Source organism: Acartia tonsa, chromosome 12, assembly GCF_053477335.1.
Source record: "Acartia tonsa isolate MP-2025a chromosome 12, ASM5347733v1, whole genome shotgun sequence".
Taxonomy (NCBI): Eukaryota; Metazoa; Arthropoda; class Copepoda; order Calanoida; family Acartiidae; genus Acartia; species Acartia tonsa.
Window position 1 is genome coordinate 43592469 of NC_137271.1, and position 10696 is coordinate 43603164.

Consider the following 10696-nt stretch of genomic DNA (forward strand, 5'->3'; position numbering starts at 1 on the left):
TAATAAACAGCCCATTGTCCCCTCTCTCTCTTACTCAATCTTCATTAGGATTTAGGATATTATTGTTCTTTTGACTTTACCAAAGCATTTGAGTAAAAGAAATTTGGAGTATAGTCCCTTTCGTGACATTGCCACTTAAGGGGCGTTTCGTCGTAGTTTCACAGTAACTTTTCATCAATTTCTAGCCTCTAGGGGGGGGGGGGAGACTCTTAACCCGCGGGGCCAATTGCCTTTCCCTGCGGTGCAATCACCTAACCTAATTCCTAAAATAACCTATCAAAAGCTTCTGTAGAAATACGACGAAACGACCCTTAAGAGGCGATATCATAAATTTGTTAGAAATAATTTTTTTACTGATTATGAAAAATAAAATATTTCTACATTCTAACATATTAAGTAATTATTTATTGATTCTCTTCCGATAAACTATTACTAATTTTGTTTACAGGAATAGGACAATGATTTTTTATTTACCCACAACTGTTTTATATAGTTACATCTTGGAATGGCGGAAGAAAACTACTATTTGTAGAAAGCACTAAGTATAATTTTAGATTACAACTAAATGTCCTAAATTGTAATTGCGTTGATTTAAAGCATCCAGTATTTAAGCGTTTCGCGAAAAGGACTTTGTAATATTAGATTGTCTTATCGTCTGATTTTAGAGCTATTAATGTAATCATCCTTGTTTATATTTTATTTTAGATTTAGAACAATCTGAAGCTAACACCACCACTGATGATAACATTACTGTAATTCAAACTGATGATAACAGTACTGTAATTCAAACTGTTGATAACATTACTGGAATTCAAACTGATGATAACATTACTGGAATTCAAACTGATGATAACATTACTGGAATTCAAACTGATGATAACATTACTGGAATTCAAACTGATGATAACATTACTGGAATTCAAACTGATGATAACATTACTGGAATTCAAACTGATGATAACATTACTGGAATTCAAACTGATGATAACATTACTGGAATTCAAACTGATGATAACATTACTGGAATTCAAACTGATGATAACATTACTGGAATTCAAACTGATGATAACATTACTGGAATTCAAACTGATGATAACATTACTGGAATTCAAACTGATGATAACATTACTGGAATTCAAACTGATGATAACATTACTGGAATTCAAACTGTTGATAACATTACTGGAATTCAAACTGATGATAACATTACTGGAATTCAAACTGATGATAACATTACTGGAATTCAAACTGATGATAACATTACTGGAATTCAAACTGTTGATAACATTACTGGAATTCAAACTGATGATAACATTACTGGAATTCAAACTGATGATAACATTACTGGAATTCAAACTGATGATAACATTACTGGAATTCAAACTGATGATAACATTACTGGAATTCAAACTGATGATAACATTACTGGAATTCAAACTGATGATAACATTACTGGAATTCAAACTGATGATAACATTACTGGAATTCAAACTGATGATAACATTACTGGAATTCAAACAACACAGCAAATTAACATCCAAAACTTTAGGAATTGAAAGACACACTTTTAAAAGCGAAGCTTTTCTATATTTAGGGTCGGTCCGTACGTCAGTCCGTAACGAATAGCTTTTTTAGTTAATTTAGGCATGTTAGAATTGTCCTATCAATTTCAAACTGTACATGATGATTCCTGTAGTAGCTAGGTACGAGTTAGAAAGCGTAACAACTCTATAGTCATTACCAGAATGTCCGTACGTCCATTTTAAACATGTCGATTTTTAACTTTTTAAAAAAACATCTAATATGTGATATAATCATCCGATTTATCTTATTTTTGGAGTACTGATTTCTATTACAATAAGGTACAATATTATAAGCGAAGCAACTCTATAATCAAGTCCTAAAAATGTCAGTATTCTGTATTAAAGAATGGAATCTTTTGGGTCGTGTATTATTATTAAGCAGAATAATATAGTACCAGAATGTCAGTTTTTCTACCTGTATGTTTGCTAAAATCTCGTAAACGGCTAAACTGATCGTTTTTAATTTTCAGATAATTTTTTACGTCGTTGGTTTAATTCTATTAGAGGGTAGTTTGCCTGAAACATTTTGGGGGACACATGATTTTCTCGGCTAATTTTTAAGATAGACGCCTGTATCGTTCATGAATTAAATAAGTTTATATTCTATCATATTTTTACCAAATTTAATTAAGATTTGTCAAATAATTGAGGTGCAGGATTGATTCCTATATTTTTAGGTTTTAATGTTTTCTTCGACTCCTATTCAAGATAAACGACTGAAATTTTCAGTATTTAAATAAGTTCAAATTCTGCCTACTTCTATCACATTACATGGAGATTGGTTTGGTTGCTAGTTCGGTTCCTAGGTTTTTAAGTTTTCATGATTTTCTCCTATTCAAGATAGACGGCTGATAAGGATTAATTAATTTTACACTTTATATATTTTCACCAAGTTTCATTAAGATTTGCCTATTTAATTGTGGTGCTAGATCGATTCCTAGATTTTTAAATTTTCGTGATTTTAAAAGGTTGCGTGATTTTAAAGGTGTCGTCATTTCCCTACTTCATCAAGTTTAATGTTTATTGTATGACACTGCTTGTCATTTTGTTCCGGATGTCTGTACATAATATTTAAACCTCGCTACTTTTGGATGTTGTCATCCTTGTTTTAATAACAATCCAAAATCCTTCATAATCTTTACTTTTTTTTAATAACAAAAAAACTTTAAATCTAAAGAAATTATAATGAAAAAGATTAAGGTGTTATATATATTTTAATATAACTTACAAACCTAAAGTATTATAGTACTACTTAAAGCTTTAATCAACATACAATTATAATTTAAACAAACATGAATGACAAACATTCATAAATAGATAAATTTGTAATTTTTCAAACCAACAAATCACAATTTAATACAAATTTAATACAAGTTTTTATCCAACGAATTCGATAACTTTGTTAAAAAAGTGCAATTTGCAGTCCATTGTCTAAGTCTAAAAATCAAAAGGAAAGCTGGTAAAAGTGCCTCGTAAAAAGTGGACAAATGTTACAACGTTTGGTCGAACGTTTCAAAATGACGTTATATTATGAATAAATATGATAATAGAGAACAATATCTAATTAACAGGGCTTTATTTTTAATCTTTTTTTAAAAATAGGAATGTTAATCCTAATATAGAAGTAACAGGATGTATATGTGTGTGTTTAGCGAAAGATTGCCCTAACCGCTGAACCAATATGGTTCTCTGTTACAGTGAAGCTTCTCATATGTCAGTGGAAGGTTATTTTATAACCCTCTCGAGTCTCAAGAGTAAACACCCTTAAAGGCCTCTAGTTGCGTAGTTGCCAGGACTAAAAAATATTTAGGAGAATAATAACTAATTAATGAGGCTTTAATTCAATTTTATCTTCATTTTTAAACTGTAAAAAAATTTTCCTGGTTATGTCATGAAATAAAATGTTTTCATTATTTTAATTGAAAACCTAATTTTCTGATTGTTCTAATAGCATCTAAAAGCTCTTTATGTGACGGGGGTAGCATACCTGTCATAAATTCGAAAAGGTGGGTGGTAACATCTATAAGTAGCAAAGCACAAAAAATAATAGATGGGTTGGGTATATGATTATAAATTATAGAATTAATTGATTGAAAATCCCGAAACCTTTCACATATATTTATATTTTTCAGCATGACTGACAGGCAGACGGTACAAGTAAGTTATATACTGAGCTGGATCTTTAAATCATTTTAGTGGTGAGCCAGATCGGGGTGCGCCGAATTTCCACCAATCACAGCGCGGCATTTCATAAAATGCTTTGCTCTCATTGGTGGAAAGTTGGCTCACCCCGATCTGGCTCACCACTAAAATGATTTATAGATCCAGCTCTGGATGCTCATTGATAAAGGGAATCACTTTCTTCCTATAGTAATTGGCGGACGGACAGACCAAGTGAATTATAGAGTAGCATAGCTCCTAAAAATGTCTTTTACATTACTAGTTTGAATGAAAAATTATTCTACTGCTTGTTCAATCTGTTTGTCTATGGAATATCAGCTTTAACCTACTACATAGTCAAAAGGTAAACCTCTATAATACAAAGTAGCTTGATATCTGTCCGTCCACCCATCCGTCTGAAGCTCAAGATCTCGGTAACCACTGAACCGATTGGATTCTATTCCTCAGGGAATATATCTACTGGTCCTGCTGTGGTTTTAGGCAAATTTCTGGGGGGGGGGGGGAACACCCCCAAACCCCCAAAAACAAAAAAATCCACATTCCATTTTTTGTTGCACCACCTCTACTACTGTTTTTTGAGGCAGATAATTAAAACATTGGTGTTGCACCACCACTTTTTAAAAGCGAAGCTTTTCTATAATTAGGGTAGGTCCGTCCGTACGTCCGTCCGTCCGTAACGGATAGCTTTTTTCGTTAATTTAGACATGTTAGAATTGTCCTATCGATTTCAAATTTTGCATGATGATTCCTTTAGTAGTTAGGTACGATTTAGAAAGCGTAGCAACTCTATAATCATTACCAAAATGACCGTACGTCCATTTTAAACATGTTGATTTTTTTACTTTTTTAAATAGCTTTTTTCGTTAATTTAGGGATGTTAGAATTGTCCTATCGATTTCAAATTTTGTATAGTGATTTCTGTAATAGTTAGGTACGAGTTAGAAAGCGTAGCAACTCTATAATCATTATCAGAATGTCCGTACGTCCATTTTAAAAATGTTGATTTTTTTTTGACATTTTTAACAACAAATTTGTATGTGACCTAATTATCCGATTGGTCTGATTTTTGGTATACTGATTCCTGGGACAACAAAGTACAATATTATAAGCGAAGCAACTCTATAATCAAGTCCTAAAAATGTAAGTATGTCCATAATCATTATCCTGTATCAAGCAGTTTTTCAACAAATTTACTTACAATTTTGCTTTGACTCTTATACATTCGCATTCTGATTATTCAGTTCTGACATTATACAAGTGTTAATGTCCGTTTGTCCTACCGTTTCAGAGATTCGCTTTTATGGATGTTGTCATCCTTGTTTAAAATTATCTATTGGGGCAAAGCAAAACATTTTTCTTATTAAGATTTGTCCGTTTCTCCATATGTTTGTAACGGATAGCTATTACAGTTACGCATGTAAGAGTTGTCCTATTCATTTAAAACTTTGCTTGATGATTCCTGTACCAGTTACGTACGTTTAAACAGCCTAAACTGTAAATATTTCTCTAAACATATCCCGTATTTAAGCAATGTTATGAAAATCTAAAATGACCAAGCTAATATTGCTTGTTTCATTTTTACAAGAGATGCCATTGTTAATGAGTATTTCTTGCTTGAAATATATATTGAATTGTTTTTCCTCTGTCAATTTTAATGATTTTAAACGGATAATGATAGAACTGACTCCACTTTTATTAAATTTTCATAGTTTTAAAAACGCGTCACTAAGCCTAATTCTTCTTAAAGATTAATCAGCTTTCCGAAAACGAACATTTTCTCTAAAAGTCTTTATTTAAAGATAATATAGTACAAAATCTACCTCACTTTATAATTATAGTTCCAATGAAATCATAAAATTTAAATTAATTTAATAATAAAATTTAGAATTCCAACGTAGAAATCAGGTATGAGGTATAACCAACAAGCGAAATAAATCTTAAATAATATTTGGGGGGGGGGGGGGGTAAATGGAGAGGTTGTCAATTTTACTTTATGTTGCCTACCCAATGACAGCTGAAAAACACGAATATGTTTTCTGATTTTTGGAATTAATTTCGTTATTGGTATAAGCTGCGTAGAAATGATAAATTTTATTAAAAAGCCGACATAAAATTGTTTAATTAATCTAATCGTTTTGAGAAGACATATTAATCTAATACAATTCAAAGAAAATTATTATTAAAATATAAGCTAAAGAACGTGTCCTAAGTTATGTGACTTTTTAAAAAAAAATAGCTAGTAGGTGCTATTATTAAGTAGTAGATGTAAAATGGTCCATAGAATTTAGAAATGAAATCGTTTTTTTTTTGTAGACCTCTTATTATTAAAGTAATTTAATTTTTTTTTTAAATCAAGTTGGTTTTAAGGTACTAAAACGCAACAAAAAAAATTTGAAAATTGCCATTAGGAACAAAATTAGTAAGATCTTTAATTTGACACCTTACTTTTTTAAATTCTGATGAGTAATTATTGTAAAAATCTATTTTGTTAAACCCCGCAGCTCGTCACGAATGGGTTAAAAAAAAACAAAATTTAGGACACGTTCTTTAATAACTTTATAAATACGTAATTTCAAAATTTACCCCCCGTTCATAAATTATGATTTTATAATAACTACACAATCAAACTACCTATAAATGTTTTGTTTGTAGGTTTGTTGATAGCATACCAGCCAGTTGCCAAACACTGTTTACTCAAATGAACCTCAGCTTGTATACCAGCTTATTTGTACTCGCTACCATTGGGGTAAGTCATTCTTGTTATGAAACTACAAATATCAGTCTGTTACTCAAAAGTTACAAATCCATAAAATATCCAACAGACAACCAACCTTTAATTGCACAACTTTTGCCTGGAAGTCCTAACTAGACATAGCAAAGAGTTATGCCTACTCTAGTGTCATTTGGTGGGCATAGCAGCAGTAGGAAACATTTTTAAGGTCTCTATTAACCTCATTTAAATCAACAAGATGTCTGTTTGTCTGTGTAAAAGATATCGATAACTGCTGCAACAAAATGGTTCTCAATTACAGAAAAGCTTGTCATAGGTACAGGGAAGGTTATTTACTATTTTGGATACCACCACGATCCCAAGAGAAATCAACAGTATAAAAATTACCCCCCCTCCCTCACATTTTCATTTCAAAATGTCAAACTTCTTTTAGTTCCACTAGAGACCTCTAGAAGTTAAGCTGATAGTATTAAATTATATTATGACTAGCGGCTTCGCCTTCGTCACTAGGTTCTAACCTAATTTTTCGTATTTTAGATTTTAAAAAAATTTGAAGAATTTTTAAAAAATTTGGGGGGGGAAGGGGGAAGGTAGTAGATCCCCTTTTTATTTTTTGTTTTAAAAAGATTTTTCTTGGGGGGGGGGGGTATTTTTCATCTGTGGGGGGGGGGGGGTTCAGGGGAGTCTCACCCCCCAAGAAAATAGCTTAAAACCATCACAGGACCAATAGGTATATTCCCTGAAGATTAGAGCGCAATGATTATGTGGTTACTGAGATCTTAAGCTTTAGACAGACAGACAGACAGACATGCATCGTTTTACTTTGTATTATAGATTAAGAACCTTTTCTACTACTAGTGTGTGGTGTTTATTGCTCGTGTGTTGATCGGCCATGTCCAGTATTTGCTGGCAGCTATCCTGGTCAAAGCTGTCGTCATCTGTCAGGTTATTAACCAGTTCAAGAGTGTAATGAATCAGGGATAAGACATTGGATGATAAATTGTTGTACATCCTCAATGATGATATGCAAAATAACTCCTTCTCTAGATTAAAATAAGTGGTTGAAACGTTTTGACACTTAACTTAAAGAACAAACTAATAAAAACCTAATAAAAGTCCTCAAATTGTTAAGCAAAAAATAAGAAAACATTGTTATAAAACTTTTGGTACAGCCAATGTCCCCTAACACCCTGGTAATTATTCCTGTAACATATAAAGTAAACCTCTTATTCGCCTTTCATCATTTAATTTCTCAAAACTGTTGACATGTAATTTAAAGAGTTTGTATCAGGTAGGGAGGGGACATTGGACTGTAAATTACACAGGTACCCAAAGTTTAAACCTAGTTATCGTTTTCGCTGGATTGATAAAAAAAAAACTAGAAACTTTTGAACCAATATTTTAAATCTAAAGAAGGAGTAACTTTGTATATTATAATTTTGTCTACCTTCCCCTTTTTATCCACAAAAGAAATGACTCCCTTGGCAAAAACCTGCTCACAATACTGCATTAGGAAATATTTTATTACACTAGGATTAAAAAAATAGCGGGGTCAAAATTTGTTAGCACTCCTAAACTGGACAACTATTTATTCGGCAGACTGTTCCATTGTTCATCCAGGCGGCTTTCTCTGTCTCCAGAACTGGAACTTATGCACAGGTAAATACAAATTAATTACATAAACCAAAAAAAGTATAGGCTTAAAGGGAATGAGCATTAAAAACATTTAATATCTAAAGGGAATGTACTAGGAAATTTATTTCAACCAGGAAACAGAGAATAAAAGTGTATATCAAGAAAATTTAATCCGAAAATCATTGTTTTCTTTATTATAGTTTTATTTAATATTTCTAGCTAAGTTTTCTAGAAAGTTAAATCAATAAAGATTTTAATTTTTTCCCCTTAAATTATAAATTTTTCAGTCGACCAGCTTTATCCTGAATGTACCAGTGTACAAGTACAGCTCTCTAATCAGCAAGCTGTGTGTCAGTGTGGCTGTTTGTCTTTACATCATTGCTGGAATAGCTGACTACTCTATGGGTAAGTATTAGGGTTGGGCCAGATACTTTTTTTGGCTGGATACCGGATATCCGGTATCCGTATAGTTTCAATATCCAGTATCCGGCTGGTTATTAAAAATGGCCCAATATGTGGTATTATAAATTAGCCGGATATCCGGTATCCAAGTAATTTCAATATCCGGTATCCGGCCGGATATTGAAAATGGCTGTATATCCGGCCCAACCCTAGTAAGTATTTTAACAAAGATGGCAACATTCATTAGTGGACAAAGCCCCAAGAATTATGGTTAGGAATCACGAAACCTTTCTTACATATTTCTACATTTTCTAATATTTTTATTTTATAGCATGACTGACAGACCAACTGGCAAAGTAAATTACATACTGGATGCTTATTGGTAAATCTTAATCTATAAAATACAAAATCAGTTGTCTATTATGAATAGCAGCTGATAAAATTACATTTCCTCTATCGCGTTACGGACTGACTCACGACAAAGTTAATGCTTCGCTTTAAATGTGTAGGGGACTATCAACATGCCAAGGTCAGACTTATGTTAGCAACTCACTACAATTCACAGTTAAGACTTCTCAGACAAAGGTCGTGCAATCAAAGGATTGTCTGATGGATGTTATTTAACCTAATATCCTTGTGTGTTAGAGTATAGCACTAGATGATCACTCAAATTGAAGGAGAATCCCGCCCTTACGAGGTAATATAATATGTTCCAGGTAAAGTTCACTGGGCCGAGGCCTGGATGTCCGGGTATCCTGCCAGCAAGAAGACGGTGCATAATCTGTTTTTCCTCTGTTCTACCACCATATCTGGATTAATCATTATCCTGTGTCAGATATATATTCAGGTAAATTTTATTTGTAAATATATTTATATTCATTGTTTTGATAGCGAAACTACTATATAATTCACTTTGTCGATCTGTCAGTCCATAATAACTGGTAGGGAATGTGATTTCTCGGCTGCTTTGGATGATAGAAAGCTGAAATTTTCAGTAAATATTCTTATGAATTGTGTGCATCTAGTCTACACATAGTTTTGTCCTTCTGTCTGTCGCCTGTTTTGTTAGAAGACCACATAAAGAAGACCCACCCCCCTAGGAATTTGCATGAAGTATAAACAAAAGCTCATAATATAATTATATTGTAACCTATTTTAGGAAGCTCTAACATAGTCTATGCAATATCATTTAACCAAGTTTATTGAATTTTTAAATGTTGTCTGTAAATCTATTGGTAGTTATTTTTAAAGAAATAACGGGTCATGTGAAGGAAACGAAGTTGCGAGTTTCATCATATTTTCGCAGCAGCTTTTGAAAGGTTATTTTAGGTTAAGTTAGGTTGGGTGATTGCCCTGCAGGGTTAGAGCTACCCGCAAGAAATAGGAGAAAAGCTATTGTGAAAATGTGACGAAACCCGCAACTTCGTTTCCTTCACATGACCCGAATTAACCAATATTATTAAACAGCAGAGTATTACTTGGATGTTACACCAGATTTTCGTGTTCTCTAATAGAGTGAAACTTGCAGTAGGCTAAAATAATGATACCCCTTTAGTAAATCTCATCCCCTCTAACTGGATTACCAAACTGACCAATAAACGAGTTCCATGTTAGCAAGCTAAATTGTAGACAATTTTCCCCCTGTGATGATATCCACGTATATTGTACACTCATTTCAATAATTCAAACTGTTTTAGGTTAACATGGGAATGACAACTGTAAATGTTATCACAATGAAGTATATTTATCCAGGTGCGGTTTTTTGTTCTAATGTTTCATTTGTAGTTTTGGATTAAGTTTCTATTAATTAAAAACTAAGAATAGAATCAATTTGTTTTGAAAGATTTGCTGCCTATAAAAAAGGAAATAAATCTAAAAACCTTTGAAAAAAAGTATCTCAAATAGTCCATTATACTAATATGACGTCATTCGGGATTTTTCTACCAAATATTTTTAAATTGATACCCTTTTTTTGTAGGAATTATGAAGAGCTTCAAATGAATTGAATATCTAATTAGTATTTTTATGTTTAGGCCTGGTACTGTTACTGCAAGCCATCATGTCTGTTGTTATGTATCTTATTTCAAGATATACTGAAAATACTAAGGAATTTAAATTGTTCAACAGACATTTTGAAAGGAAAGTTTTAAGAATCTGTTTTTAA

The 10696-nt window shown here is 32.3% G+C and overlaps 1 protein-coding gene across 1 annotated transcript; it reads left to right on the plus strand.

The window, feature by feature from the left end:
• Positions 1-3716: 3716 nt before the first annotated feature.
• LOC145333362 (uncharacterized) lies at positions 3717-10696 on the plus strand. Its single transcript, XM_080178479.1, has 7 exons — positions 3717-3740; positions 7354-7440; positions 8095-8154; positions 8418-8535; positions 9249-9379; positions 10230-10284; positions 10566-10696. The coding sequence occupies exons 1-7, from the start codon at positions 3717-3719 to the stop codon at positions 10694-10696; spliced, it is 606 nt and encodes a 201-aa protein (XP_080034605.1).

Excerpts from the sequence above, each read along its gene's own strand:
- LOC145333362 (XM_080178479.1), top strand. The coding sequence starts at position 3,717 with ATGACTGACAGGCAGACGGTACAA. Across the intron at positions 8,155-8,417 it reads GAACTGGAACTTATGCACAG|TCGACCAGCTTTATCCTGAA; the intron begins GTAAATACAAAT and ends TAAATTTTTCAG. Across the intron at positions 8,536-9,248 it reads AATAGCTGACTACTCTATGG|GTAAAGTTCACTGGGCCGAG; the intron begins GTAAGTATTAGG and ends AATATGTTCCAG.